The 16,174-nt window shown below is 33.6% G+C and overlaps 1 protein-coding gene across 5 annotated transcripts in view; it reads right to left on the reverse strand.

Annotated features, from left to right (window-relative positions):
• The window catches only part of LOC132784610 (atrial natriuretic peptide receptor 1), a 39,774-nt gene that overhangs the window by 12,794 nt on the left and 10,806 nt on the right, over positions 1–16,174 (reverse strand). The window contains exons 1-2 of one of the 5 annotated variants that reach the window (XM_060790323.1): positions 5,908–6,154; positions 311–1,569 (exon numbers count right to left, since the gene is read on the reverse strand). The exons of 1 other annotated variant lie outside the window; for it this stretch is intronic. In XM_060790323.1, coding sequence (XP_060646306.1) covers positions 311–1,244 — 934 coding nt within the window. In that variant the 5' untranslated portion in view covers positions 1,245–1,569; positions 5,908–6,154. Of the gene's footprint in view, positions 1–310; positions 1,652–5,907; positions 6,155–16,174 lie in introns of those variants that run through there. 3 more of the 5 variants (XM_060790325.1, XM_060790324.1, XM_060790328.1) reach the window with 3 other exon arrangements.

Here is a 16,174-nt window from a genome sequence, read left to right on the forward strand (position 1 = left end):
AATAAAATGCAACAAATGCAAATGAAGAATCGTTTGAATATGTACGGACAGGGGTATAATAAGTTCAAGGAGTCTAAGTTCGAGACGCTAAATAGAAAATAAATGAACTACTATTTAAGGTTGTTTCGAAAGCTTCCTAGCATTGGCCAATGATCAATGAAGGCGAATGATATTTTTAGTACTACAGTATGATTGAACAAATGCCAAAAAGAGGCTGAGTCGACCTTTATAAAGACAATAGCAGGTCTTTAGAACACATTGTAAATATGTATGTAAGGTTTCTCACTCTCTCTTGAAGCAATGCACTTACTTCTTGTTCGCATGGCAACATTACGTAGCAGCCGAGTTATATACGTCTTGGTCCAATGTGCGGTATCGAAGCCGAGTTGATAAACCGATTCCTTCTCAATGGTGTCGTGTATCGCTGCCAGACACAGGAAGCAGACCGAATTGCCCTTGATCTTGGCGTTTTCGTTCTGATAGATTAATGCGGTGCGAGTCCAATTATAAGTGTTGAGAATGGCGCGAACCATATTTCCAAGATTGTTGACCTGGGCGCCTTTGAGGCGTGTCAGGGTTGAATAGCTGTCAGCTTTTTTGCTGAACTCGCCAGCGTTACCGCCAGTTGTAAGCAAAGGAATCTGCCAGACATCAGCATACCGGGATATCGGCGCCAAAACATACTCGCAAGGTAGGCCAAAGATAGCATTCATTTCTGGCCACTGGGTAAAGATCTCAAAGAACCCAAGGGGTCCATACGTAGAGGAGCAAAATGTGTCACGGGAAATTAGTGAAATATCGATTTGAACGCCTCCAACGAAGCCAAGGCGTTGCACATGCGCAATTCCAAGCTCCAGCACTGGCAACACTTTGGGCATGATGCAGTCATTCTTGTTATCCGACTCCACCGATGGCAGCAACGCCACGAACACCAATTGACGACGCACTTGATGAGAGCCATGTCGAAGGCTATTATGGTTGATCGGGCTGGGAAAGTTTTGAACCAGCTGGGTTTGGGCTGATTTCTGAGCATTCCGTGTGTTTGGCACTTTGAAGCTATGCACTCCAGATATATCACTGATGCTGGCAAGGCCTCCATCACTACCGACATCGTAGAACCAGGAAAAAGCAGGCGTTGGGCCAGCTCGTTGGCTTGGCACCAAAATGAGCAGCACCAACAGCAGTAGCTTTGGGAGATGATGTACGTGTCGTTTTGATGGCTGCCGCACAATGTTGATGGACATTCTGCGACAGCTCGGATGGATGAGTTGCCTTTGATAAGTATTTGTTTGGTTTTGTTATGTTTTGCTTTTAGATTTTGAATTATGAAATATTTTTAAAATATTTTTTATTAATCTCTTGTTTTGGGTTATTTTCACACTTATTGGTTTTATAAACGTTGCACAAATTTATTTTTGTTCATGTCGATCTCGTTATTAATGAACTTTTGTCAACTCTCGTGTATTTGGTTAAATTGCATCTGCTTCATTTTCGTTTAACGTGTTTAATATTTGCGACGTCTCTTGCAAAACAATAAGGCACATTAAGCACACAATGCTTAATTAAAACCTGTGTAAATTCAATTTAAATTTCTTTTTGTTGATTGTACTCTTTGGGCACTCAGCACTTTAATTATGTTTAATTATATTGTTTATTTTCAAAAAAACTTAAAAGAACAATTTTTATCATGTTGCTTTTCATATTATTTTTCCAATATTGGGATTTGCACATTTTAATTTGGTTTAATATATATTTTAATATATGGTTGAATCAGCTTGAACTCTCTAATGCAATTAGGTAATATTGGAGAAAAGGGTTTATAAAAGAACATTGATTTATCAGTTGCCATTTCACAGGTAAATTTCTAATATTTACAAGAGAAAATGAAAATAATTTGATATTCTCTAAAGCGTTTTACTTTATACTGCATTGTAATATGTACTCGTATTTTCAAAAGTATAACATCATATCAATTTAAGAATGCTTTTAATAAATACAAAATATGAGTAAACAAGGGAACACATGTCTTCAATAAATACGTAAATTCGGTTATTTTTAGCACGAATCCAATGTCAATTCGGAGTCGACTGTTAATTTCAAATATATGTATTATGGGCTTCCAGACATATTTTTAAAGGCTTTAACAATTGAGTTAATAAATTGAAAGCTTACAATTAATATAAATTCTGTTAAGCCAGAAGAAATGAACGGAATTTTGACTTCTTGGGTTTTTTATAATTCATTGAATTAATTTTATATAATTTTAATTATTCAATTCCACTTGCTCAATTGCAATTGTATCGACCTTTACCCTAGAAATATATTTATAAACTAATGATTGATAGTTTAGTTAAGAGGTATTATAAAGGCAATAATTTCTGCGGAATTTTACTGAAGCTTAACAAAATTCGTTACAAATTTAACGGCAATTACCAAAGTAAATAAATGCGCAAAATTTCCAGTCCCAGAGAATGAATTTGCAGAACTTGATGGACCACAAGAGACAAAAAAGAATAATAAAAATGTGTAGGTTTTTAGGTTATGTTAGACCGGTTCTCTGTCGAGTTCAATATAATTATATTTATGAAACTCTTTGTGATACGTTTCAGACATAGTAATGTTGCGAGGTGTTTAAAAACATTCAAAGATATTCTTGTATAGGTATGTTATTATAATACGCAAAATAAACTATCTCTTTTTATACAATGGGTTGGATGATGGATTATAATTTATAGCTAAACCTCAAAAAAACTGTTGCTAAAAATAACCACACTATAAAAAGACCTAAGGCATTCAGACTGCCAACAATAGACGGAAAGAGTTAATACAAAAGCTTGGCTTAGAGATTTTTAATGATGATGCCCCTCGGCAGTGTAAAGGTATATTCGGTGTTCACTAAAAAACGCTATTTTATTCACAATTGCCTGTCCATTATGTATTTACCATGATTGGGGTTATTGCTCGCGCTTATTTGAGGTGAACCCGAAACTTATATACTTCAATAATTGGATAATAATATTGTGATTTTGCTCTCCTTGGGAGACGTGGCAACAATTTAAATTTGATATCCATTAAAAGGATCGAAAAAGTTAGAAAAGTGAGGATTATTGTACTTATTTCTTCGGTAAAAAGATTTGAACCCAATCGCGTCTATTTTTAAACACAAACACGAAATATGGGTCAAGTCAATTGAGCCATTCCCAAATATGAAATGGGCTCATGCCATGCATTAGACAGAGGAGAATGACATGTACAGTTAATGCTTTGTTTGAAAGTGTTGTTGCCAATTTTTATGTTTTTTGTATGCCGATCTTTTGTTATTGTTCAATTTGTTACAGTCTCAGACTCGGCGTGTAAGCTCTGATGGCTTTCCTTCATATACAATTTACGAGCGAGGCAGATCTTAAGAGTTTACACGTGCCGTGGATTAACAGATCGATCGCCTGTCAGATTCACAGCGGGCGGACAACTCAGCCAACAGCTAACAGCCAACAGCCAAAAGTCAGCAGCCAACAGTCAACAGACAATCAACCAGTCAACATTTAACATTGAAAGGCCAAAATTCATTAGTCTTGGCTTGTTTATGTGCCGTTAGAGTTGCAGATAGTTATTGACAGTTGAGCTGTGTTATAATTATTGTTCGCACCAAGATTATTATTATTATTACTTCTCGTTTCTTTTTTTGGCTTCGCGATCGGTTTGTGTTTGAGTTGTATGCGTTTCATATTCAATTGCCACCTCGGTATCTATCAACATTCAGATATGCGTAAACGTACATGTATAAATGAAATTATTTATAATTTTTGGGTTATTTGTTTCTCTGTCCACTTAACTTATGAAGTTCACACATTGTTAATTGCTGGATTAATTAATACTAATAATTTTCCTAACTCTCGTGGACGTGGGTTAAACAAATACGATTATATTATATTATTATGCCAAATGAAATACCAATTTGTTAACCCAATATTTTTATGAACTATTGAAACTCAAATTTAAAAATGTATTTATTACTATTGTTTTAATATAGTGCACAAAGTCTACAGAGCATTTGTCAGTCTTTCATGACCTAGTCACTCCATCTACATTAATATTGCCATCATTTGAATCTTATATTATTGTTTTGCTTGGGATTGCTGCTTAAGCAAATTGCTGCCGTTGTTGGTGGCCTGCCTCTCCAACGAAATATGAGTTGCACACATGTTTGAATATCGGGTTATTTTTAGCATTTTTAAGTAGTTGAAAATATTGTCGAGAAGCACAATTCGCGCAGTTAGGTAATCGAGGCAGCAATAACGCAAATTCAATGGAATTTTGTAAATTGCACACAAAAAACTGTAAAGCTTAAGTGTTGGTTTGCCATTAAAAAAAACTATATGTTTACTATTGGTAATTATTTCGTACCGAATGTATAAGCATGTTTTTGTCTATAAATTTGATATCGTCGTACTCAAAAACAAATAAATATTTGAATTACCAGATGCGAAGTTGAATGACCACATAATAAGTATTTATTAATGCGTCACTTAAAGCTATAATTAGCACTTGAACTCATCAGCTAAATAAAAAATTCGCACTTAAGTGCTTCATAAAATGCATCTTACATTGCACTATCGCGATAGGCAATCAAAACGAGTATCACAATAAAAGCAATTTAAAGTCTAATATTTACTTTATTTAAATTATGTTTACAAAAATGTATCCAAGTAGATAATACTTCCAATTAAAATAGGGGTCAAGAAATTGAATAAAATTGTCACTAGATCTGTTATTGTTTATTGTCGTTTCTATATCTTTTAGATAGTCATCGGTTGCAGTTGTTCTGAGCAGTGAGATTTTAACAGAATGCTGACTAATATAATATTAACTCCAGTAAGTATGGAATGACACTTTATTTATGATTATATAAAAAGCCGTACGAATTTAATTAAGGTTTACAACTTTGTTAAGTTATTTACTTGCTATTATCAGCTTATATGTTTCAAACAAGTTAATAAGCAAGAAAAACAATAAATTATAAAAAATATATTGAAATCTCGAGTCACCAAATCAGAATTATTGTGCTAAGAGATCAAAAATTAAATTCATTTCAAGTTCATTCCATCTCAGTTTGCCATATAGACATAAAGGCGGCTGTTGAGTATCCCAGGTAAATTCTGTTCGGTTCAGAGCATAAGCAAATAATTAATTATTTTTCATTTGTTATAAGCCAATTAAACGTATCTGACACGAATATGTTTTTTAGTTCGATTTGGTTTATAATTAAGAATTCTACTAAAAACCTGTCTGTGTAATAAAGTAAAATTGTCCAATAGCCACAAATATTTTAAGATACCTCTGGGTAATGGAAGAAACTTGCAATGCATTTATAATATCACAAACTAATTATTACCTATGCACAGATATATAACTTAACCAATTAAAAGCTTCACACAGAGCAGAATTCGAGTAGATTAGGCGTACATTGGAACTGCATTATTTTGTAAACAAAATAATGTTCAATTTGTCAAAATAGATAAGTGGCACCACAAATAAATCAAAATCAAGTTCACAATAACATCATTAATTTGAGTTTGTCATCGACAATAGATACCAAGTGTTAATTGCATTGCAGAGCACGGAGCATAAGCCCATGTTTATTCCATGTTTATTATTTTGGCAAACACTTTGATTTTGCAGAATTACACATCGAACGATATACAAAATCTCTCAAATGTTCATATTTACTTCTGTGAAGATAAAAACGTACATATATTTATATTAATGTCAAGTACGTTCAACCAGATAAGAGTTCATTCGTACTTGGCCACTTCAATTTAATTTTAATTTTATTTTTTGTTATTTTTGTTTTTTAAATTCGATTTGTTGTTGGCAAAAGTCAATGGCTATTTATAAATGAGGCCTTACGAAGTTTCTTTTGCACTTTGTGTTTGTTTGGTATTTGTTTGATTTCTACTAAAATGTATTTGCTTCACTTTAAGTTTACGCATTGAACGCCGTTGCGTCGATTCACATGCTTAATGTTTTACGATCATAACTAAGTTGTTTAGTTACATTCACTGTACTTGGACATTCTGAAGCCGTCGCATTTTAAAAGTATTTATTTCAATTAGCTAAAAACCCCGTATTTTGTTTTCCGTTGCGTCGAGACTCGAGTCAAAAATCGAACTAAACGCACGAATCGTCCCATAGCCGGTCAGACGCACCGACGCGTTGTCGTCGCCATTGCCAACGAAGCTGGACGTCAACAACAACGTGAACGTAAGCGAAAACGCGAACGAAAACGTAAACGTAAACGACTGAAAGAGAGCAAGAGCGGTGACATGATCCGTGGTAAATAGAGAGAATGGCATAGAGATAAACGTAGTCGAAAACGTAAGAAAATGTAAAGCAACTACAAGGAAACAGATGCACCCATGCACAAGTGCACATTCACATAGACAAATTATCAGTGATGGCGATTGGCAGAAATATGAATCTGAATATAGTAAGAATTTCTAATACGTTAAACTCCTGCCTAAATTGATTCTTTGACTATCGATAGCCAAGTTTTACAGAATACCTAAATCTTAGAAAGGAAGATTTATAAATTATATAATATATTACAATTTATATGTACATATTTTAGTATTACTATTATATTTATAAGATAAATCGCGAAATTTGTAAACTTGCGAAATTACAATATACCAATTACTTCAAGACAACAAAGCTTTGAAATCAGTCTTGTAGCATCATCTGCTTTCCAAAATTGTGTTTTGTTGCTGATGAATCGGCAACCATCTGCATATTATGGACTTGCAATTTGAGTTTCTCTCTCTCTCTCTCTCTCTGTCTCTCTCGTTCTCGTTGAACATTCTGACAACGGTAGCTGGTGTTCATTTGCTTAGATTGCTCAAAACATACTGACATAGATATTACACATACGCACTGTATGGAATGCATAAAACGTTGTGACAGAGTGTGGATTTGCTTGGTGCGAGTGTTTGCATGGTGGTGATTTAATTCTTTGCCTTGCACTTTCGACGTGCATTCATATTTTAGCTTGGAGTATTTCTTTTTTGTCCTGCACTAGAGCACGACAGTCTTGAACCTAATAAATCATAAGAAAGAGACGGAGAGCGAACGAGGCAGTCCAAGGGATTTGGGTCCTGGTTTTAAGTAAGTACATTGGGGATGGGTATCATCTGGAACGTGCTTTCGCTATCTATGTACGTTAAGCCGCACTTGTTGCCCATCAAAATTGTCTGCCTCATCCGTCGACTAATTCACGAGCATCCGTTGAATGTGTTTCGGTAGTTGCTAGCTATCTACATATTTGCATTTCGTTGGCAGACTTGGAAATGTTTATATGTATTTCAATTTCACACTTGTGGAAACAAGCGATTGCTTGTTTGAATTCTTGAAGTGCACATGGGATGCAAACAATTTCGGCTATAAATTAATGTTTTCTCACTTTTTACTAACTGCTCACTTTAATTCAGTGATGCCCTTTTCCAATTTCCTGACACGAAGCCAAATCATTTGGGTGCACATGCCATGCCATGCCTCCTTTCGTGGATATGGATAACAGATAGCCCAGTCAAATAACCAATAAACATCTTTCAATCAAATCTATCTGCATGGCTTGGTGCTTTGGTGGTTTCATGCCAGATGTGAGCTGTCAGCTGGGATGGAGCTCGTTATTTATAGGTCAAGTATTGCGAATACACCAATATCACCATATATTCGCGACACATTAAATAGTTAAAGTTATTTGGAGTTAGAAACTTTCCGCCCAGTTTAAGTGTGGATATTATTCAACAGCACTTTCCTTATTCGTTGTTAGTTCTTATTGCAAATTGTACTTTGGATTTATTCTTTTGAAAACTACAATTCCTTTAAGCATTTACCGTCAGCATTATGGTCTCCCATTTTGCAGCTGTCCTCTTCTTTACTCTAGCTTAACTCAAGTGCAATGCAGTCAATATAAATTGTCAATAAAGCGCAAATGAGTCAAATGCCTTCGCAAAGAAATGGAATGAGCTGCGTGTTAAAAATGTAAAGTACTTCTCATGCCTCGCATCCAACTCTCAATCTCAATTCCGTTCCTCAACTAGGTTATCTGAACGAAGCATAAAACAAAACGGTGAATACTATGGCCAACAATCGAAAAAAATGGGATAAAATTTCATTTACTTTAACTATCAACAATTAACTAGTCTGCTACTTAATACACAATTAAACCAATACACTATAATAGGAGAAATTTTCGAAAGAATAAGTGGACTTATATTTTTCGTATTGTCGGCTAAGGTATTTCAAGTATAATTCTCGCATATTATTAAAGACATTAAATTTGAAACTAGAAAATATAATAAGATTCTTAACAACTTGCTTCCCCAAGGAAGTACAGTTCTTATTCTGTCAATTGTCAGTTGTGATACCACAAATGAACTCAAGTAACATACTTTGATTTTCCTCTTTTGTTCTTGTGTTATTGTTAGGTGCAGTGATTAAACTCTTGTCAAAGGCAGCAGCTGTATGTAGACATGAATTCCAATTGTAGATATTTGTGCCATTCTTTGAACTTTGTTCATTAAGTGTTCATTGAAATGTGCCATGAAAATAGTTAAAAGCTTAATTGATAACAAATAAAAGTTGAAAAAAAGTTTGTCCCCTTTTGGCTATTGTTCGCTGTTTTGTCTTGAAGGAACTCTGCTGCAATGAGAATATATGTTACTTATCACAATGGTTCTTCATGGCTAAGGACCTACCCAGGTACATGTCAGCTGCTTCAGGATGCGCAATCGGTCTAATCTAATTTCACCTACCACTATCCTTTTCAGTTCTTCTGAACTAGAAGCAATAATGAAAGCTAAGGTCCATTTTTATTTTGCTAATTTTCGGTGTGCTTTATTAATAATAATGTTTAATTAAATGTGCACAGAAAATTTTTAGAATAAAAACAATAAGCAACTTCGCCAGAACAGATGTTGCCTGTCATATGGAAAGAGAAACTTGCCAGCCTAGAGATGAGTACTACATTTGACTTAGTCCGAGCTCGTAACGTGGTCGCGGTGTGGTAAACCACTCAATTTGCTGGTGATGCGTGTGCGTGAAGGTTGGGGCATTTGTGTCAGTTGCAAACCAATCCTCAAAGTGAGCATTACTACTCACCAACAGGAATTCAAGCTGCGCCACATAGTACACTATCTTTATTGGTAGTTAAGATTTCATTCTCAAGTCACACGTATGCATTATGAGACAAATATTCTTTTTATTACTTGACTGACTTGCAACCAACAAAATTTTAAGTCCGTAATATAAAATACTCAGTACAAAAGTTTCGAAATGTGTGGAGATTTTATTCTTTTTCCAAAAACTAGAAAAATTGAAATATAACTACAATTATATTTCTTCCGAATTTGCGGATTGCGTATTCTTATGTAAAAACATGTATGTTTCGAATTGGGTAATTCGTGTCGAACTAAGCTAATAAAGTTATATTGCTGAACTTATCAAAGTGTATATATGACCTCTGACACTCTCAAAATTGCAGTGAGCTCTGAGTGCTGAGTGGTGGGGACTCAGAGTTGTTCACAAGTGGAGGCAGAATTATTATCAGATGCTGTTAATGATGCACTGGCAGTTTGGTTGAATCTTTGACCAACATTTGGTTTGCCACCTGGATGGCATGCTATTAGCAGATTTATAGTGTGCTCTTTTGCATAAGGCACTTTATGTACTTAAATTGCACATGGCACATAGTTCTGATTTAAATATACTTCGCGATTCTTTTGTTAACTCATTTAACGGCCGAGCATATTAGGGATCTGTTGGCAATAGTGTACATATATTCACCATAACATTTTATTGCTTGTTGTGCGACTTTAAGAATGTTAAGTTAATATAATGTTAATCATCTTCACTACTATGCATACAATAGTAGAACTGCATCTATATACCAAATAAGCCTTTGGTATATTTTAGAATTTTTGCACTCGATTAACTTTCTACTTGTTCAGATTGTGCACTATCGAGCAAACAAAATTATTAAAATCAACATAAATTTTACAAATATCGTAAAAAGTTAGCTGTAGAAAACGAAATTATCTTTCTCAATGTAGTAATGTTATTTCAATAAAAGCAAGTGATTTCTAATTCATCAATTACTATCTGCGAGTATGTTATATTGCGCATTTAAAGCAATAAACATCATGGACTACTAACATAAGTGTTTTCGTACATAAATTCATAAAATTACGAATAATGCATTGCATCTGTTCAACACAAACTAATATGCACTATTTTTAGAGCTATGAAATATGTATATAAATTCATTCCAAAACCATCTAATTAAAGTACTTATCTAGAGCTCTAAAAATAACCTTTTCTTATTTTTAAAATTGTTTCAGGTTATGTTTTTCTTGTTCACTGAAAAGATGGTCACACGCGACATCCGTCAGAGAATTACCCATATGGATAATTCTCAATTAATCATAAATATTATACTTATAATGTATGATTGTATGCAAATATGTCTGCTTATCTGTCTGTATGAGCACCTAGAACTATTAAATATAGAGCTCATACCCAATTGTTTTCAAATATTGCAACTTAAAATATCAAAATTACTTGATATTCGATTTTTGTCGATTTGCGGGAGCGGATTTTGGCATTGCTAGAATTTGAAACAAACTTGATCTGGGTGCTAACATAACAAATGCTGTTGAAAAAGACAGATAAACATACGGACATGACTATATCGTCTCGGCTGTTGACGCTGATCAAGAATATTTATAAATTTAGTAATCTGACTAGATTGAACTAAAACACATTCGAATTAAGAATTTTGGATAGTATATTAAATTTATAACACACTATCATAATTTCAATGGCTGATTTTATCTAGGCTATGGGGGACGCGCATTTTATTATTGTGTGGTTAGACAATGCTGTTATAAATCCGTACAGAAATTGTAATGTTGCTGTTGCCGTTGAAAGACTGCAGTCTATTGTTATTAAAATACTGTGAGTGGATTTAAATGCCAGCTTTTTGCCTGATTTAACTTTTGTTTTCTCTAATGAATTAAATTTTTAAATTCTAAATATCCCCTTGCTTCACAGTAATGTGCTAAATGAATATTTTAATGGTGGATGGGCTTGATTTATATACGTTGGAACATATATTGATAGTTTTCATATTAAATATGATGGAAAATAATTAATTATTTAAAATTAATTTGTTTAATTCCTTCTAGAAACTTTCGAGATGATACTTTTCCTTTTCCTTCTTTATGAGCTGCTCAAAACTACGTCTAGAAACTTTCGAGATGATACTTTTCCTTTTCCTTCTTTATGAGCTGCTCAAAACTACGTCAAGGTTTCAATAAATAGTTTGGAGTTTTTTTTATAAATAGTTCATATTGAGGCCACAGCTCAAAACAATTTATTCAAATTAATCACATTAAGACACGTTATTCTAAGTTTCGAAAACCCAGCTAATCAGTAGCGAACACAGTTTTCCACTCAGTAAATTTGTGTGCATTGAAAAACTTTTTGCATTTTGGCCCCATTAGGTATGCCCTAAGCTAATTTCCATCCACCTTCAACTTTTTTATTGTAATGCGAGATATCAATTGGAAAATGAAAATCTTTTCATTCTTTTTCTTCCTCTGTTTTGTCTCTTAAATTCACTTTATAGGAATATAACAAAAATGTAAGCAAAATACATATGTATGTATATTGTTATATACTAGAAATTCACTCTTCGCCATAGCTTTTAACTGGCAAAGACAATAAGTTAAATGCGAATCTTAAATAATGTAATCTTCATTTGGTGTCATTTAGGATGTCGACTAAATTGCTGGGAGCTTTGCAAAAGCATTGTAAATTCCTAAAACGACTAAAGCATTAACAAGATAAACTTCTCTTCCACAATGAAGAATTTCAATTTATCATTGAATTAAAGTTTGTCAATTATCGGTGATTCCTCGACCCACCTTTAACAAGTCCGGAAAATCATACACAATGGAATGTTTCAAAAGTTTCAACAATGCAAAGTGTCAAACGAAAATGGCGTGACATTCTGTGAGAAATAGTCAGCAAAACTGTCGCCACGTTTAACAATGTTGTGAACAAATCTGTCAGGGTAGCAAAGGGATTGCAATTAGTTGTGGAGCACAGTGGTTTTTTGTTTTCCGACTGACTTCAATTAAAACGGCATGCATTTTTAATTATGGATTGAAAGTTCCTTCCAGGCGAACAAACATTTAAATGTATGAGTGCAACAGAATGAAGCGCAACACTTCAAACTTGAAATCTGTAGACAAATAATCTTTTTCCCTAAGAACTTAAAGATATTGCCATACAGTCTTTGTTAAAAACGACAGTTGGATGCCAAATTCCCTTCAACAGCAGCCGCAACGTAATAAATAACTTTTTACGTATTTTATTGCTCGCTTCCAGGGGCATTGTGTATTTTATGCGTGTGTGTTCTTGGTAGTGTGTGTGTGTGTGTGAGTGGAAGCGAAGTCAAGAGTAACAACCAGCAACAAGCAAGGAAGCACACAGAACAAAAAAAAATAAGGACAGAAAAGGAAATGACAATGGAACAATAGCACATTTCGTGGCAGTTGAACTGAAAAATGCATTTAAGTGGCATATAAATTTCACACATTCCCCGCAAGCATAAGCAAAAGGTAAAAAGTGACAGTACCCCTGAGCAGTGAGAAACGCTGATAGCTCCGTATTATATATACATATATAACCGTATTTCAATGCCTAATAAAATGAACGGGCACTTGCAATAAAATGGCTAAGTACTAAGAATATGTCCTCCACGTTAATTAAGTTTGTCCGCTGAAGTAACAGAAGCTGTAGAACGTGATAAAGAGGCTCTTGGTATCCTCGTCCGGCAAAGTGAAATAATGAAAAATAAGAAGCGAAAACTAGCAAAAGCAATTATAAAAGAATTTGCATCTTTTGTTATTAAAAGGAAAATGTGTATTGCTTTCAGCCGCACTAACAACATTTTAAAAACTGAATATAAACTTTCTCATTTTTCACATATGGGAATTATAGTTCCCATTTGATCAGTTAGATGATTTTCCCTGTTCAAATAGGCAATTGAGGTAACAGCAGTGATTATTTTTCTGTCATTGTTAGTTACTACAACAACTAAACTGTTAATGGCAGCTAAAAAGTTGAATTATGTTTTAAATCGTTTTGAACATAGCTGCATGATTTAAGTTTGCCAACCTTTCCCTACAGTGCAGTACAAATAAGATACAAATTTTGTTTGTCGATATTCAAGTACACATTTTTAAATGATTTTCGATGTACTTTAATAAATTGATTAGTAAATAAAGTGTGCCTTTGGATTGCATTGAAAGGAATTTCGTTACAGTTTTTAATTTTGCTTAAAAATTATTCATAAATAACTTATTTGAAGTATGCAATTTAAAAATGTTCGCAAATTACCAAATTATATTAACTACATTGTCTAACAATTGGAGCCCCTTTGATTTTACCATTGTAATTGATCATTGATCATTCAAGTCCGGACAAGTAACTGCATATAAATAAAGAATTTCGCAATAAGCAAATAAGAAAGCTACAGTCATTGTGAATGTCATCGACTCATCACTTTTAAATATTTTATTGTTTACAATAATAACCATAAACAAAATTTGTAGTTGCCCGTAAATAGAATAAAAATAATGGAAACAAGTTAGGAGTTTCGAGTGTACTCGACTACGAGATACCCGCTTACGATGTTCAATAAAGCCAGATTCCACGAATATACAAAAATACTAAAACATATCATAGACTATATATATATATTGTCGAACGTGCATGACTGTGAGATACAAACTACCCATTTTTAGCAAAAGCTAAACACTGCAGTATTCTTACCATATATCTAATTAATATACCAAAAATACAAAAATATTCCGAAAGCAATGGATTGTTCTAGTGATAGTGATAAGCTTCCCTTTAGGCTATCATAACATAAAAACAGAATGTACAATAATTAATCCGAAAGTTCGTCTTTATTGGCTTTTAAATTATTGATCAAAAACGATTTTAAATTGAAATCTTGTTAAATTACTCCATGGCTTGTGCACATTTCAACAATATAACGGCGACATATTGTCGCCAACATTTGATCGAGGTGGGTTGAATATTCATTTGTCAAATAAAAGATGTAATCGGCTGAAATATATTAGCCGGATTGACATGTGGTGAATAAATTACATTTGATTATGCATCAGAGTTAAATTAATTATTCACTAATTATCGCATTGATTTGTATTAATATTGTCGAATGCTAAGTGCAAAGAAATATACCGTACGTATAAAAACATTGCAAGTTTCTCCACCACTCTTAATACCCATGAGCACCAATATCATAATGAACAATTCATAAAAGCGTAGGACACAAAAATAACTTACTCGTCGGTTTCAACAACAAAACGACAATTACAAATGGCGGAGTCATAAATTATATTTATGGTTAAGATAAAAAAAAAACAAAATAATGTAGGCTACCTATAGGGTAGAAGGGTATTATAACTTTGTGGCGGCAGGAAATGTATGTATCAGGTTGAGGGAGCCATCTCCGACCCTATAATGTATGTTCTATTCTTGATCAGCATCAATAGCCGAGACGATCTAGCCATGTCAAGTTTGTTTCAAATTTTTGCTACTCTGAGAATTTTGGTGTATACAATACTAATTATAGTATTTATGATTTCTGAAAATTTGATTGCGATCAGATAAAAGTTGTGGAAGTTATTAAAGAAATATTTTTGTATGGGCAAAAACGACTACTTACTAGGGGTCTTAGTTGCTTTGGCCGACAATCTGGTATATTGTGGCGCCTATGGTATATTTTGAATGTGGTACTACACCGATATAACAAATATACCGTTTGGTATATTTTCAGTATTTTTTGTAGTATTTTCTGTATATTTTGAAAAGAATATCGGAATATTTTGCTTTTATTCAAAATGGGTAGCGGGTATCTCACAGTCGAGTACACTCGACTGTAGCTTTCTTACTGGTTATATTTTGTTAAAGTCTTCCAGCTGGTTACAATGTACAATGTACAAAATGTTATGTTATGGACAAAGAATTGTATTGAGACTAATTCCAAAAAAAAATTTCTACTGCTTCTATGCACTGTATCCTCCTGTTGGAATTTTCTTTCTTATTTATTTTTAGACGACTTTTACTGGCTAAAATCCTTGATTTGTATTTACGTGTTTACGCTTAGCATGAACAACAACTACATTTTACTGCCGACATATACATACATATAAAAGAGTTGTTAAACGGATTTTTCTTGTGCTTCCGATTGATATGTAATCGCATTTACATTTCCTGGCACTTCGCTGGCAGAAAATAATTTGCTCTTTGTTTGCCTGTATTGCATGCCTAGTTGCAGTTCATTGTGACTTAATGCGATTGGTTGAATAAGGAATCAATATGAATTATCAATGAATTTATTTAGGGAATAAATTTAATTTGAATAACACGTTTGTACTTCCCAATATTCCGTTTATTCTAATTTTGGAAACCCATATGTATGGACAGTTTTATGGCAATTATGTCGATACTGACACAAAAAGAGTTCTTGACCCCACTTGTATAAGCCACCATTTGCATTGTTTTTGAATAACAAATTAGTGTCTTTGTCATTTCAATGTTTACATGACATTTTGTCGATACAAATGTATGGCATGCTTTCTTATGTAATCCTATGAATTCGATATTTTATCTCCCATTCCGCAGCGCATTGGGCTACAACAACAGCTCGGCTGCAGCTGGCATATGGAATTAAAATGATTGTGCATTTCGTTGTTATGTAATCACTTGTTTCACTCCTTTAAAAGCACTTTAAGCATCTTGTTTACTAAACTATACAAAATTCAATTGTATCCTTCGTTTTCTACACTGCTAGCCGTATGACATTCATCAATCAAATGTAAACACAGTTTAAATCCATATAATAGATTATAATAAAATATATCCTTCTTTATAAACAATATGTGCATATTTATATTCGATCAACATTAACAGTCTAGTTTGTATATGTATTTGTAAAAGTTATTTAGGAAATACTTCTATATTGCAAATTACGTCTACTGCAGTCAGACCTTAGCTGCTTTGGCTGATGATCTGGTAT

The sequence above is a fragment of the Drosophila nasuta genome, chromosome 2R (genome assembly GCF_023558535.2).
Source record: "Drosophila nasuta strain 15112-1781.00 chromosome 2R, ASM2355853v1, whole genome shotgun sequence".
Classification (NCBI taxonomy): domain Eukaryota; kingdom Metazoa; phylum Arthropoda; class Insecta; order Diptera; family Drosophilidae; genus Drosophila; species Drosophila nasuta.